This window comes from Gymnodraco acuticeps, unplaced genomic scaffold (assembly GCF_902827175.1).
Source record: "Gymnodraco acuticeps unplaced genomic scaffold, fGymAcu1.1, whole genome shotgun sequence".
Lineage (NCBI taxonomy): Eukaryota > Metazoa > Chordata > Actinopteri > Perciformes > Bathydraconidae > Gymnodraco > Gymnodraco acuticeps.
The window spans coordinates 159,519-175,677 of record NW_022990023.1 but is presented as its reverse complement, the minus strand read 5'-3'; the positions used below and the strand labels follow the sequence as shown (position 1 = coordinate 175,677).

The 16,159-nt window shown below is 40.3% G+C and overlaps 3 protein-coding genes across 3 annotated transcripts; 1 reads left to right on the top strand and 2 right to left on the bottom strand.

Moving 5' to 3' along the window:
• The first annotated feature begins 234 nt into the window (after positions 1-234).
• Positions 235-5,901, top strand: fkbp10b (FKBP prolyl isomerase 10b). The gene is made up of 10 exons (XM_034214398.1): positions 235-622; positions 887-1,032; positions 2,187-2,376; positions 2,628-2,773; positions 3,244-3,433; positions 3,651-3,796; positions 4,137-4,326; positions 4,408-4,550; positions 4,712-4,875; positions 5,459-5,901. Exons 1-10 carry the CDS (start codon positions 429-431, stop codon positions 5,645-5,647), a joined length of 1,698 nt encoding a protein of 565 aa, XP_034070289.1. The 5' UTR covers positions 235-428; the 3' UTR covers positions 5,648-5,901.
• Positions 5,902-6,041: 140 nt separating this feature from the next.
• Positions 6,042-10,908, bottom strand: LOC117544894 (7-methylguanosine phosphate-specific 5'-nucleotidase-like). The gene is made up of 10 exons (XM_034214401.1): positions 10,751-10,908; positions 10,241-10,315; positions 9,886-9,984; positions 9,363-9,432; positions 9,228-9,274; positions 8,846-8,931; positions 8,523-8,612; positions 7,871-8,033; positions 6,928-7,128; positions 6,042-6,850 (listed from the first exon to the last, which is right to left on the bottom strand). The coding sequence occupies exons 1-10, from the start codon at positions 10,751-10,753 to the stop codon at positions 6,722-6,724; spliced, it is 963 nt and encodes a 320-aa protein (XP_034070292.1). The 5' UTR covers positions 10,754-10,908; the 3' UTR covers positions 6,042-6,721.
• A 159-nt stretch (positions 10,909-11,067) lies between these two features.
• klhl11 (kelch-like family member 11) lies at positions 11,068-16,057 on the bottom strand. The gene is made up of 2 exons (XM_034214276.1): positions 15,270-16,057; positions 11,068-14,483 (listed from the first exon to the last, which is right to left on the bottom strand). The coding sequence occupies exons 1-2, from the start codon at positions 15,803-15,805 to the stop codon at positions 12,899-12,901; spliced, it is 2,121 nt and encodes a 706-aa protein (XP_034070167.1). The 5' UTR covers positions 15,806-16,057; the 3' UTR covers positions 11,068-12,898.
• Positions 16,058-16,159: the final 102 nt, after the last annotated feature.

The following is a 16,159-nucleotide window of genomic DNA, read 5'->3' as shown; positions in this document are numbered from 1 at the left end:
CATATCAATCGATCTCAGAAGTGGACCACATTTAAAATATAACACACCCTTAAAGACACATTGTGTATTAATAAAGATTTGAATTCAGACTACAATCAATGTTTTGACTATTTCTGTTTATTAGCATCTGTTGTGATTTTGTTTTATTTTGTTAAAGGAAGTAGTGGTCTTACATTATTGTGGGTAACTTGACAGAGGCGCTCCCCCCTTTTCCAACTCCGACATTCCTTCCCCCTGGCTATGAAAACTCTTCACTGGAACCTGGAGATTGTCCACGTTTACAGCATTTAGATCCGCTGCCTGCGCCACATCTGCAACCACGGCCCTGTGCGTAAAGAGTGCACACGGCTCCAGGCTTTAAATTCCTCCATTTAGTGGCTAATTTATATTTTGGATTCGTTTAACTTATTTGCTCTGATTCTGTAACGATGTTTGCCTGCTGCGTTGCGTTTTTCCTCCTTACTACGTGGTCATCTGTGGAGTGTAATCCCAGTCCCGTGTTAGATGTAGTCGTGGACAGAAAATTCATCCCCGCAATCTGTGCACGGGAAGCGAAGGAGGGCGATTATGTTCGCTATCACTATAACGCCACATTTCTCGACGGAAAAACGTTTGACTCAAGGTAAGTTCATACGCATTTTTTTTAAATTGTGAATGCGTTCATTTGTATTACTTTAAAAAGTTAGTTATTTTTGCTGCAGAGGCCCGATGCAATTTGGCCATTTAAAAAACAAAAATGCATCAACTGAGATTTAAATGTTCAAAAAGGTTTGCATTAGTCTATAAATAGACATAATGCGTATGTTTTGCACATAATATTAATTTTCTCAAAAAGTGAACATCCTATTGACCCACTTCTGATTTTTTTATTTCGGATCATCCACAGTCATGAGAAGGGAGACGCAAAGGTTGGCCTGCTGGGAGAGGGCCGGCTCATCGCTGGGATAGACAAAGGTCTGCAGGGCATGTGTGTGAATGAGCGCAGAACGATCACCGTCCCGCCCCACCTGGCCTATGGAAGCGCCGGAGCAGGTAAATGTCACTTTCAATCTGGTCTGCGCAAACGGTACCTTGTTGGAGGTGCGCAGCTGCCTTTAAAGACTGAATGTTAGTCATGGTGTGTTCTAGTTCTTGGCATATACAGGACATTATTTTTTTAGGAGTTAAATGAAATTTCCGTTTTGCCCAGGCTCCAACTTGTCTATGTGGCAATTTTTTATGTTGGTATTTATTTGTTCAATCAAAAAATGGGTTTTGTAATACTAAAGTATGTTGTGTATCTTGTCATAGAGAGGGGCCCTGTGTTACAATTAAATTTGTAGACATTTTTATATTTTATTTAATGTAATGCATAACCTTAAACTATTTTTGTGTCTCATCAAGTTGTCCAAATTAGTTTATATATTTGAAAATTGAGTAATGGTAGTAGCAGCAGCATATAAATACTGTTTTCTGTGTCTAAATGGGGGCCCATAGGCTCAGTGTTTATTGCAGGGTCTGTTAGCTGCTCTGGGAGGCTGTACTTGTGGCACAATGGTGCTTTGATCTAGATGCTAACATTAGCATGCTAACAATGAATATGCATATATGCTAATGCTTCACAGGTATGATGTTTCCCATATGTACCTCTCTTAGTTTATCATGTTAGCATGCTTATGCTTTCTTATCTGTGAAATGTTGGCACAATGATGGAGTTAGACGAGAATTGATCAGAAAACCTAAGGTGGAGCTAGAGGGAAAATGAAGGGGCACCAAAGTATATGCTCAATCCTCTGGGGAACATGATTGCCTCTATTTAAATGAGGCCATTCCATCCAGCAGATGTTGAGATATTTCACATATAAGTGATACTATTAACACTGTGGTGGTGCCAGAGTAAAAGTCAAGCAATCATTAAAATTCAATAAACCAACAAACCTTAAAACATGCTGCTGCAATGAATGCACTGTATTGATACAGTTTATCAGAATTCAATATGAAGATGTTTGACATTAAGTTATTTTTAATCAAATACCATTAGGCTTGAATAAATTCAGGTACTGCAACCATCACATTTTTAATTTTGTTATCTTACCATTACACAAACACCCTGATTTAAGGTGTTACTTCACAAAAGTGAATTTAAATGAGTATATCTAAAGTTATTTATGTCATTGCTGTCTAACCTTTATCAACCATGTTTACAGGCGACGTGGTTCCTCCAGATGCCACCCTGATGTTTGAGCTCCATCTGTTGGATCTGTGGAACAAAGCCGACCTGGTGGTCACCAAAACCATCAGCACCCCCAAAGACTGCAAACGCTCTGTGATGAGCACTGACTTTGTGCGTTACCATTTCAACGGCACTCTGCTCGACGGCACAGTCTTTGACTCCAGGTAAATTATGGCTTTGATTACTGTTGGTGTCCAAAATGCTGACCTATTCATCATACAATATACAGATAGCTTAACAACTGTAGCCTGAAAAATAGTAAATAAACCACTCTCAATGAAAAGATTCTTGTTTGACACTAAATCTCTTTTTCATCTGAAGGAATGCCTTGTCTGAATAACAGCTCTTTCTGTGTTTGTACTGTGCCATGCAGGTATGTTGTGTTTGACTTTGCTCTTGTATGAGCCCTACGTAGCTACAACAGGCATCAGACACACAACACTTTGGTCGGTGAGGGCTGGCTGGTAAATGGCTTGGAGGAAGGCCTGCTGGGTATGTGTGTGGGAGAGATCAGAAATATTATCATCCCACCCTTCAAAGCCTACGGAGAAAAGGGATCAGGTGAGCACAAATTATGAATCAATAAAAAGTCTAATGAGAGGTCATAGTTTATCTGGTGTCACTGCTTTGCAACCAAACCGTGATTGTTCAAACACAAAGAAATTAGAGGTTAGAAAAATAAAATAATGTTACAAGGAAGTACCAGACATATCCCCCAAATCACATCTCATCAATAAATGCGTATATACATTAATACAAGCTTTTTTCATCTTTGCACTTAAAACACTTTTTTACCACTAGTAGTGCTATGGAGCAATATTTTTAGGTGCGGTCCCCGTTTACATGTACAAGGACGGACACTTAAATAAATATGGAAGGAACAAGGAAATGGATTTGGTTCGAAACAAACATGTTTGCCCCTTGTATTTTGTTTTATCTTTATGCAAAGTTTTTAAATCCTGTAGTTAAAAAAATAATAATAACATCCCCTCATTAAAAACAATTCTAATTATTCACCGTCTGCTCTCCAGGTAAGGAGATTCCCCCCCAGGCAACCCTGGTGTACGATATCCTGTTGGAAGACATTCACAACGCAAAGGATAACCTCACCATTGAGTCCTCGGTGGTCCCGGAGTCCTGCACACGCAAGTCTGTGGTTGGAGATTACGTCCGGTACCACTACAACGGCACCTTCCTGAACGGAAGGACCTTTGACACCAGGTGAGCTCACGTTACAGTCACAGTAAAGTTGCCAGTCATATTGCAGCAATTTGTACTTTATCTATGAACATGTTATCCTCTGTTTAAATCACTTCATTATAATGGTGCTGTCTCAATAAAGACATGTTTTGAACACAAGAGACCCCTAAGTGTTTATTCCTATTCTCAAGGTATAAATGTAATTTTAAAATGAATCTATGATTGTCGTGGCCAACAGCTACCAGAGGAACAGCACATACAACACCTACATCGGGATGGGGTACGTCATCGCCGGCATGGACCAGGCCCTGCTGGGGATCTGCATCGGAGAGAGGCGCAGAGTCATCATTCCTCCTCATCTGGCGTATGGAGAGCAAGGAGCAGGTGAGTCAGAGTAGATCTACCATGCAGCTTGTAGTAAGTTGTCTGCAAACATTGAACTGAATTTATTTATTATTAAACAAACCTGTAAACCAAAATGTATATGAAGACAGAATTGCTGTAAAAGTGTTTATTTGCACAAATAAGTTTAAAATAATGGTAAACAAAGACAGAATGGGAAATAAGATGCATAATCAAACATGTGATAGTATAGGTAAAACAAGATAAAGATAACAATAGGAAATTAAAAACATAAAATGTATAACATCAGATGTAAAGAAAAAAAACTCAGGATCATTTTCCACCAATCTAAGGAGATTAAATAATAACGTTGTCTCTCCAGGTGATGTCATCCCCCGTTCTGCTGTGCTTGTGTTCGACGTTCACATCATCGACTTCCACAACCCCAACGACACAGTGAGCATCGCCATCACACACAAACCCGCAGCGTGTAACGAAACCACGGCGGCGAACGACCTCGTCCGCTACCACTACAACTGCACCCTGGTGGACGGCACGCCTCTCTTTTCCTCGTGAGTCACCCACACGTCCCACTTTCTTTTTTTTAAACAATATTAGATTACCACTTACATTTGCCCAATCTACGTCCTCAGACACGACTACGAGCACCTTCAGGATGCAGTTCTGGGGTCAGATAAGGTGATCGACGGTCTGGACGAAGGCTTGAGAGGCATGTGTGTGGGAGAGAAGAGGGTGATAACAGTTCCTCCTCACCTCGGACACGGAGAAAAAGGAGGTAAGACTCACAATATCAGTCCAGTTTAAATGGTTTTATACATTTGATTTCCTAAAATGCTAAAAGGTAAACACATTTTTGTTTTCTTTTCTCTTTGTCAGCCACCATTTCCTAAAATGCTGAAAGGTAAACACATTTTTGTTTTCTTTTCTCTTTGTCAGCCACCGGTGTGCCTAGCAGTGCTGTGTTGCTCTTCGACGTTGAACTGGTGAGCTTCGAGAAGGGAGTGCCACCTGGTTATCTGTTCGTGTGGATTGAAGAGAGCCCTGCTGATTTGTTTGAAGCCCTGGACATCAACAAGAACAAAGAGGTCCCACAGGAGGAGGTACGTTAACTCTTACAGTGACACAACCAGCTACATTATTTCACATGGCAGATAAGAGCCCCTAAGATTATGAATGAACAATGTGTCCAGTAAATTAACATTGAGCTTATAGGTTACCAAGTAAAGCTTGGGCTTAAAAAGTCTTAGTATAGTATGCCATAAAAAAGTTATTGTAAAGTTTGCCTCCAAAATATTCTTTAAAATGTCATTGTCTATATTTTGGTATACTATGCCATAAAATAAAAGTCATAGTATGGCATACCAAAATAATCCTTGTATGGTATGCCTTTTAAAATAGTCAGAAAAAGTAATGATATGACATTATTAAAAGTCATAACTAAATTGTGCCATTACATTTTTATAAAAAGATAAAGTAATATGAAAAAATCCTAATATATTATAGCATAGTTATTGGATACTATGCCATAAAAAGTCAGTGCATCCTCTGCTTTTCCCAAACGACCTGTAAAACGCCAGGAGAACCCCAGTTTAACGTGGTTTGATGCATACATAATTATTTTAGTTATATCACACAGCACTGTTATTGATATGTGATTCTTTTCTTTTTGTTGTCACATTTTAGTTTGGGGAGTTCATCAAGCTGCAGGTGACTGACGGCAAAGGTCGGATAAAGCCTGGAATGATCATGGAGCAAGTCATTGAAGACATGTTCAGCAACCAAGACCGGAATAAAGACGGAGTGATCACGGCCGACGAACTTAAACTGAAGGTAGAAGAGGACAAAGAACGGGAGTTACACGAGGAGTTGTAAAGAGACACAATGCTTTTTCTCAGGAAAAACAACAACCCACCACCTTAAAAACAAGCTGTCAGAGACTTTTTCCATACATCATCATGGTTTTTTTACTTTCTTATCACATTGGATGTTTTTTTTTTATGACAAGGCGAGTGTAAAAAGTCTTTTTTGTGGAGTGTTGATAGTTGTATTTCAGAAACCCAAACAAGCACCTTTTATTTGTCCCTGAAAGTCACATGAATAAAAAAGGTTTTTAAGAAAATGGAAAATGATGTTTATTTTCTCAGACAATCCCAGGTAATGAACTTTTCTGAAAAATGATAGAAAAAAAACACCATAGTATCAACTAGTATTTTCAGAAAAAAGTCATAGTATGTTTTAAGTTGAAAATAGTACACTTACCAGACGGTACATTTGAATACTTTCTTTAATTACACTTAAAGTTAAGGACAACCAGCACATTGTTATAATTCCAAGTAGCTAGGAATCAGTTGAATGAAAAAACACTCATATAATTAATCAACAGCATCATCAAATATTGTAGCTTTGTGTTTCTAGTGTTCTTACTCAATAGCCTAAAAACTGATATCACTATTGTCAACTTAGAATATGAAACAGAACACTTGGCAGATAAAGAGACATTTACAAAATGCAATGTATGTGTTTTCTCAAACAAGATTCATTTAAAATAGACTGTAAACAAAAAGTAAAATAATTATTTGTTTCTGCTCAAAAGGAGTGAGAATCAATAGATATGACATTTTTAAGAGGTTGCTGGTATGTTTTTGAAATACCAAGACAATATGAATCCTCCCTGCACTGAGGTCTGTTAAGGTGGCTCATGGTAGGTAGGTAGTAAGGTTTTTATCTGAGGATTCTCTCCAACAAATGAAACGGCAGGGAGGAAAACCCAGCCCTGTTATACTGTGTGAAGAGACATCACAGATTCTTCTCAACGAAGTAGCAAATGCCTGACCTAACTCAAAAATATTTTAAACATTTGTATTATGGCTTAGAGAAACAGCCAAAACACAGAGTGTAAAAGAAAGACCAGACCAGTCTCATGGTCTGGATTGAGGTAGGTGAAGATCATGCGTCTAACTTGTTGTCTGTTGATGAGGTAATGTATTTGAGTATAGCGTTGGGAACTTCCATCGTCTCGTCCTTCACCAGCACGACGTCAAAGGACTTGACGTACAACTCTTTCCTCTCGTCCATCTGCAAGACACAAACACTGAGAAAACAAACTCTGGATCTCAATGTGTTGCTAAAAGGAAACACGCTATGAGACTGACCTGGTCGTTGAGGAAGCCGATGGTGAGGATGTTCTGATGCTCGGACACACCGTCAGCCATGGTCAGGTCTCCCAAAGAGTCTCCTAGCAACAGCACGTTGGGGCGACCCTGCAGCACTCGGAGGCCAGAGGCGTGTGACAGAGCCCCCTCCCTCTTGTTGAAAGTGTGGATGAGTTGGCCTTGGAACGCTCGCAGGACCCCCTTATGAACAACACAGCATTCAGTTACTGTTTCATCATATGGAGGATAAAGCTGGAGTGAAATCATGTTGACCCCCTACAATGTTTGGTGAGAAGAATCAATGGATATGTTGCATTAAAGGTACATTATGTACTTGTATTGATGTCTACCAGCAACACAGAGGAATTGTACTATGATAAATACACGTAGATGTGGTTTTAATAGTGCTTGATGTATTCATTTATTCTGTTACTGTTTCCAAGCCCTAAAATGTATCACTTAATTAGAGAAAATGATCATTGCATTGGTATTTCCCTATCAAGGCCCATTTCTAGTAATAAAAGACAATAAATGATATAAACATTTAGATGTGTAATTGAAAAAAAGTCATTATATTGACATGTAGTATTTCAGAATAAGAAAAAAACATTGATAAATAATCATAGAACAGTATGAGTAATTGTATGTCAAAAAAGTCATAGCATAGTATGCAATACAAATGCCATTAAAATGAGTGTTGTATTAAAAAAAAAAATAAATCTCATAACAAATCATAGTATAGTGTGCCATAAAACATTCCATATTTTGGTTTATACTATAGTAGATCATAAAGAAATGACTTATTAGTTGTCTTAAAATGTCGTACATTTTTTTATTTTTATAAAAAGGTCATAGTAGAATGTCAATAAAAATATAGAAAATTCATAGGATATATATATGTGATAAAACATGTCAGAGAGTAATAATACAGTATAAAACTCACAGTTTGGTCGAAGTCCATGTAGTTGGAGATGATGTGGACGTTGGGGTAGAAGACATTGTTCTGTCGGATCACTTCCTCCAGGACGTCTCCGACACCAGCCGAGAAGATCAGCAGAGGCACCTGCTGCTCCGTCAGACGGTCGAAAAACACTTTGTAGCCCTCCCTAAACACACACACACACACACACACACACACACACACCACACACACACACACACACACACACACACACACACACACACACACACACACACACACACACACACACACACCAACACACACACACACACACACACACACACACACCACACACACACACACACACACACACACACACACACACACACACACACACACACACACACACACACACACACACACACACACACACACGGCGAGGGGTTAGACGTAACAGAGGCAATTCAGCAACATGACGAGACACATGATCCAATGACTATCTAAGAAAACATTCAAAATACTGCTTTTTACAAGTAAAGCAAAATGTACTTAAAAGTAGCAAAAGTTAAATGACTATTTAAGCAGAGGATTATCCCTGTGAGCGTTTTAGCTGCCAGACAAATGTAGTGTAATGTACTTAGTTACTTTCCATCAATGGAATCAGGGTATTGATTAATATGGGCAAAGTGCTAACCTGAGCATAGCGCTGGATTCCTTCACAGCCTGGGCCAGCAGGTCCTTCCTGATCCTCTGCTGAATCAGCAGCTCGTGGACTTGAGTCCACCTGCACAGAGCAGCACACACACCCCCATCAGGCTTTGGGTTGTTTCACTTCTCTTTAGTCCTTACAGGAAGTGGAGCTTTTAAAAAAAAATGTTATGATGTCCGAGTTCAACTGGTCCATAAAACAATGAGACAAATCACAAGTGTGGGATTTTTTCCTTGTAAAGTTTTAATTGAATTTGAACAGTATATGATGAAGACAGGTGTTATTATTTATATCAGTATGTCTCTTACCACTCCACCATGAGAGGCAGCTTGTCTTCAGCAGTCCGGCCAGCGTCAATCTCTATTGGATAGTAGGTGTTCAACAGCTCCCTTATCTGCAGTGGACCAAGAGAAACAATGAACATATACAGTATATACAGACCACCTGAAAGGGATGCCTCAGTTGGTACTTGCTGAGAGAATGAGAATTGCAGACTAGAGAACATACGTATATCTAGAAGTTCATGTTCTGAAACTAATTTGATTTTAAAAGTTCATTGTGCATTTATGTCACTGCATAAAAACCAACACCTGAAGTTACAGCATGCAAACATTGTTACAAGGGGAAAATGGACCTATTATTCTTTTAAATTGTTCACTCTCTCTGAACTTATGATGGTAGTACATTTACCTTTTTACTGCAATCCTCGTCTATCAACAACCGGTGATCCAGGATGTCTGGAAAATAAAGAAAAAAAGTAGTAGCAATTTCAGAAAAAGCACACACCATCCTGGCAAAAAAAATGACAGGAAAAATGTTCCTTACTGTGCGTGGTAGGAACTCTCTTTCCGTTGTGGGCAAATCTGGTCAGTGTCATATCGAAGTCTGAGATCACCTGAGGAAATAAGACTATTTCGATCAATACTCTATCACTCAGCAAACACACATTCATGATCAAGCACAGATATAGTCCAGTTTTGCTCAGTTTTAACTTGGCAAATGTGTACTTCCCTATAAATGCTCACAAGCTGGTCATTACTACCAACATTTATGAGCATAGACACACATGCTGACTACTAATTGCATCGATCATAAGCGTCATAAGTCTTTATGTCAGGTCCAAAACGTTGGCGCTGGTGCATTACAAATATAATTGAAATGCAATAGTCTACAGTCTAGACTGTGTAATTAGATATACCACCTCTGACTTTTGTGGACTTTCCAAGCTTAGTAACTGCTTTTGAAAAGTGTTGCTATGCACCTCTTTATTTCCAGGTTTATCATAGTATGTTTGAGTGTTATTTCCTGTATTCAACTCTTCTGATGAAATGCTGCAGAGTTCTCTCACCTGCAGGCGGCCTGCCCCTGCTCGCTGCATGGCGTAGATCGTGTCCTCCACTCTGCTGCGATCCCTCATCAGCACCGAGCACTTGGCCAACTCTGGGATCTGACCAGGGAACAGTTTAGTCTTAGAACACATGTTTATCACGACACAGAGAGCAAAACATAAGGAGAGTGATGTGGGACAAAACATTTTTAGATGCTTGCACTTTAAGATCAGGGTTACATTTTTTTGTGCACACAAGGCTCTAAAATCAGGCATTATTGTTATTGTGTGTAGGCACATACACAGATAACTCAGAATTATAACTTGGTAACGTTCCTAAAATTAAACTTCAATTGTCTTTCATGCGTTTCCTCACCTCGGCCTTGGTCAGCTGGTGCCAGATTGCCAGGACAGACCGCACAGGTGTGTAGATCCAGGGAATATGGTACACCTGAAGGTGGAGACAGGGAGAACACACGTTTTAGTAATGCTTATTGTACAGGTCTCTCTTTTTCCTGGACACAACTGGTAAATGTGTTGTTTTAGTCAGGTTAACTGGACATGTAAAACTGTGACATGACCTATGAGTTTGTAATCACTTCAAATTGAGCTGTTCTTTTGAAGGATTTTTATTTTTAAGAGATTATAGCTAACAAACTGCCTGACAGTACTGCACAGACTGATTGATGTGTGTCCTCAGTAGGATTTCACACAGTATGTATTCGCTATACAAAGGGGCCATTTATATTTGAATGAAATTGCATTGCACTTTGTTGTTTCGACATTAAAATCAAATAAAGTGAAGCTTGAACAGTCCGTTTGTTTACTGATTATTTACAGGAGTTAGCTAACAGCTGGCCGTTAATATTATACAATAATAACTTACCATTTTTAAGCGGAGAGCTGACGAGGTTTGGACAGCTATTAAGAACAGTTAAAATACATCAGCTATATATTCAAAAGTACATTTTAAATCTTTAAAAAAATAGTGCAACCATCTACAGACGACTAGCGGTTTGAATGATTTGTTTACGTTCTATTGTGGCATCCATATAATTGTCCCGCTTCTACGTAATACACACAAAGGTTCCGACTAACTTTCGTTCCTACCTCTTCCCGCACAGCATCTCAAACATAAAAACGAGTTTTTACTGAAATAATCCACACTTTAGCATTGCTGATGAATAAAGTAACAGTCAACAATATCATTTTATAATTTATCAACACAAAAAGGCCAATCTGTTGGATGAATCCTCTGATACAGACATATAAATATAAAGACATCAAAAATCATTGGGACACATTAAGGATAGAGCAGCCATCGGGATTGTTTTGTTCTCTTGAAATGTATGTCCATCCACCAAATGCTATAACAAGCTAATTTCCTAAACTGGGAAAGATCCTGATATCACATGAAACTCTAAAATCCAAGGGATCCATTGGCAAACATCATGCCCACGGTTACGTTTGTTAAAGTTAGAAAGATATTGACGGTTTCAAACTTGATCAATAAGTTATATGCGTAATATAAATATATGGAGAGACATCCTCAAAGATGACAACTGGTTTTTAATTGATTGCAAATGTCAGTACACTTTCTCTTGCACAGACGAATGGAATGAAACTTTCACAAAATCCATATCCCAGAAAAAAATGCACTTGCAACTTGGTTAGAGAATGCCATTGACTAAAATCAGGGTTTATGAGAATACATTCTTGAGAAAATGATAAACTCCACATACAACTGATCAATCTATACGGTTCACATTACACACAGTATGAAACACTGTTAGCCTAGCAAAGCCTTATTAGATCATATTAATAGAAAGCAAAACAGAAAGCAACACTTTACAGTGATTAACTTAACAATAAAGTCCCTTAAGTGCAAGCAACAGTGACTTCAAATGTATTAATGAGCAGCTGTGTTTTTTTTGGCACAATTGGGAAATATCGAAGACCGTATGCACGTAAAAAGCCTTGTTGTTTATTGTTTTACCCACATTTCTAAGTGCAGTAAGACAAAGTAAGACAGTGCCAATTCTGCAAGAAGCACAAAGGAAACAAAACCAATTAGTCCACAAAGCCAGTGTCTTAAAGACCTTGAGTCATAAGTAAGAGTCTTAACAAAAGTCGAATGGGACGAGAATTTAGGTGGAAATAAATAATAGACCTGTATAATCAAATAATGCACATTTTGTTAAAAATAAATCATACACATTTAAACATATCCATTGGAATGGCTAAGTGTTGCACAATATGAAAAAGTAATGCACTTACTTTAGTGCAAAAATGTATTAAGCAAGATTATGTGTTAAGAAGGGGATAACATAAATTCCTGAATATGTGCTGCGTTGGAATACTTAAGTTTTGCTACAAATATTATGATTGACCGCTTTAAGTAGGGCACACGTAACATATACACTATGTATACACAATATTATTTAGATGTGTGAAGCTCTAGAGTGCAAAAAAAAAACATGGTGGAAACTGGAGGTAGAAGAAACATTAAAGTAGCAGGAGGAGTCAAATAGGGAAAGCCCATCTGGTTGTTGTTACAGTAAGTTAATTATCCACACACCTATAATTAACAACAATTAACATGACAATAAACATAGACAAACATTACTTTAAAGTTTAGACCAAAACACAACATTTTAATTAAATATCACTGTCAACTGTTTTTCATCACACCACGTTGACATCATTAGGTGTTAACACAGAGCACATACAGCTGGGCTAAGTTGTTTTGGCAATGACATCAATATTTTCAGAAATGAGACAACAATCAGTTTGATTTACTGGCAGAATAAGGCATAGGTTAATAATGCAAGGCCAACATTAAAATGTAAGATGGATAAATTAAGAGCACATCCGGTTAATTATATATATATATATATATTTCTTTTTTATCTTAACCAGCCCCAGGTCAATCCATGCAGACATTTGACCTCAATAAAGGCAAAAAATAAGACAAAGGTTACATGGTAACAGCAAGGCATATATCAGCAGATGAAGTGCTTACTAGAAGAATCTCTCAACATTCGATTTGAGACTGCAGCTGTCTGCGCAGAGTGAGGGTGCGTCGGTGGAGCTGCTGCATCTGCTGCATGCGGTCCCGCTGGCGAGCCAGGTTCTGGGGCATGGGGTAGTGCTGGCAGCCGTGGAGATAATGGTACGGGATGCGGACGTGGCAGGCTGCGGCTCTGCAGCGGGGCTGGGGTAAGGGCGGCAGCAGCATCCAGCGCTTCCTCTCAGCACAGTAACGGTACGCCTCCTTGCGGTACTGCTTGTCCATGTTGTTGCAGTTCCTCCAGCCGCCAATGATGAAAACGTCTTCACCCAGGTAGCAAACAGCAGCACCCTCCATGCTGAGGACCTCTGGAGGGAGGCTGTCCAGGATTTCCTCAGAGATGTCTCTGCTTATTGTCTGCTGAGCATCCTGAAGTGTTACCTTGTAGCTCTTTGAGCAACAAGAAGCTGTGTGGTAGAAGTTGGTGGATGCGACAGCCATTTGAAAACTACAGTAATTATCAACAAGCGGCAAGGAGTCCACTTCCTGCCACTTGTGACTCTCTGTATCGTAGCAGGTGGTCACAGTGCTCAGTCCGTCCTCATTGTCCATGTCTACAGGAGTCCTTGCCATCACATAGATGTAGCGGTCCTCTATGCTCACTGTTTTTACATCTCTTAGTATCTTCGGTGCTGGCTCCAGATTGTGCCACTCGTCCTGCTCCGGCTCGTAGACAGTAACGTCCTTAAAGCCTGGACTGAAGTTGCCATGGCCACCGATGCTGTAGAGTAAGTCTTTGACACCTGTGAGGCCAAAGGAGTGCTTGCGGGTTGTCAGGCTGCTGACCTGCTCCCAGGAGTTGAGGTTGGGGTTGAAGCGCTCCACCGTCTTGGCGAAACCTGGTTCCATGGAGCCTGCCACATAAACATGGTGGTCATTGACTGCGATAGCGTGTCCGTCGAGATGGTTGTGAATGTGGGGCAGGTTTACCCAACGGTCTTCAGCAACAAAGTAGCCCACACACTCACTCAAATAGTCCCCGCCTTCTGAAACACCACCGACTACCATGATTACATCCATGTTCTGGCCGAGTCGTGGCTGGATTGCTGCCGTATAGGAGGCACAGAGCTCAAAATCAGCTGACTTGAGGTTCTCAAAGTGAACAGCGTGGACCTCGAGGGCCTCCATCACCAGCTGCTGACAGGCCGCATTGTTTTCCACTAAGGGCTCCTTCCTCACCACCCTGCTCAGGTAAGTAGGAGAAATCTGAGGCAGCCGTAAAAGTTTGAACAGCTCCTCAAATTGCTTCCCTCTCTCCTCTGTGTTTTGGTGCACCCATTTTACTATAGCCTCAAACAACTCCTGTTCAGAGTCCACAGTGATCCCTGAGTCTGACAGCCAGTCCCGGACCAGGTGAAATGGCAGCGTGAAGAATTCCTCGTTGCTGATTATTTTGTGAAAGTGTCTTCTAATCGTCTTGGCTGCTCCCAAGGCCAGCGTGTCCAAGGTGTACATGTGGGCGAGGCTGTGCACTGCTACACAGTTGGATAAATTCAACTTCTTCATCAGAAACTCTCCGCAGAAGTTCTTCAGCTGGGCCAACAGGAACCTGTAGGAGCAGTAATGTATGCAAATTAGTTTGGAGTCGAGATTAATTAATCAGTAAAAGCAGATGGAACTAAACCCTGCAAACAGTAAGATAAACAAAAGATTTAGGTAAAAAAAACATTAGATATCGAGTTAAAACTCATGTTCGGAAATACACCCTGTAGAAACGTTAAGCAAAATAAACCAAGGCACTGTCAGCCAGAAAACATGTTATGTATTGTAGTGGTTTACTATTTTTAGTTGTTTAGTTTCTTGCAGTACAATGCTTAAATAAGCCAAATTGTAGGTCTCCAAGTGATTTTACCCTGGGATGTATCTTGTTGTTAAACTTACCTACCAACAGCATACTTTTTGGGGCCCATGTGGCAGCTATCATTTTTCTTAACATAAACACTTCAACCTACTGCTTATGATACAATACATAGAAAAGTCAGAAATGTTGACATGTCACAGTAGGAAAAACACAGGTGTTACATTAGTAAGCCAGAACGCTGAGGCAGGTATGGCATTAAAATGTAATGTTTTTCAAAAGTCCTTGTTTGATTTCCCAAACAACTTACACCACCATTTAGGCCCATATACCTGCCAAATGCACTTGGTAAACAGTGGATTGCCAAGTGGCACAGGTGTGTAAACTCAAAACTAGCCACACTTGCTGATGTGACGGGGACACAGACAGGTGTGTCTCATGTATCAATAGAGGCTAAAACCTGTAGGACAAATGCCCACACTTCCGTGTAAGAGGAAGTATATTAATATTTTTGAAACATGGTTTGAAATGTTTTACCTGTCAGCCACTTCCAACACTTCATGCACATTGGCAGTGGTCACCCTGATCTGTCCAGTGTACATAAACTGTATAACACTCTCCACAGTGTCTGGGTCTGGTCCCGTTGGTGAGCTCCATTCTTTGAGCTCCACTCGCCCCGACCGAGACTCCGAGAAGTCACCGCCCAGCAGCAGCGTGAAGTACTGCGACGCTGCGGATAACACCGAGCGGTGGGCGGCTAAGGTTTGGACCCTTTCCTCCTCAGACACCCCTCCGGAGCTAAAAACCAGGCTCACGTCGCAGAAAAGCTCCGACTTCCTCTGCTCGTTCTGCCGCCGAGAGAGCTCGGAGCAGTAGGCCGAGCAGGTGAAGTCCTCGGCCTCCTCAGGTTCCCCGTCACCTGTTAGCGCTCCGCCGCTGCGGTCCTCCGTCGCTTCTGCTGCCGCTGCCATTCCGCAGCGGGATAGACTAAGAAGCAGATTAAAGCTCTGTATCTTCGGGAAGAACTCATAGGCATGTATAACACAAGTAAATAAACATTCAAAAACTGACATGCATGCGCAGCGCTCAGTCTTGGTCGAAAAACAGGAGTGCTCACTTCCGTCTTTAAGAATTTTCCAAATGTACTCGATTTTGGCTGTAGAGTCAGAGAGGCTCTACGATTTAAGATAATAACTAAGTCCACACAATATACCGATATCCTGGACGCATACAGTCAAGTCCCGCATGATCAATTTTTTTTTTGATGTTATGACGCATTAACACGTCTTTATTTGAGTGAAATTTAACTTTGTTTAAAGGGTGCATCGTATTCGCGCATGCGTGTTGCGACGCATCTAACTTCTGGTGCTGCTTGTAATTTCAGCTTTCTTGAGTAACATTTTCTCCAGCAATTATCACTTTGGGCT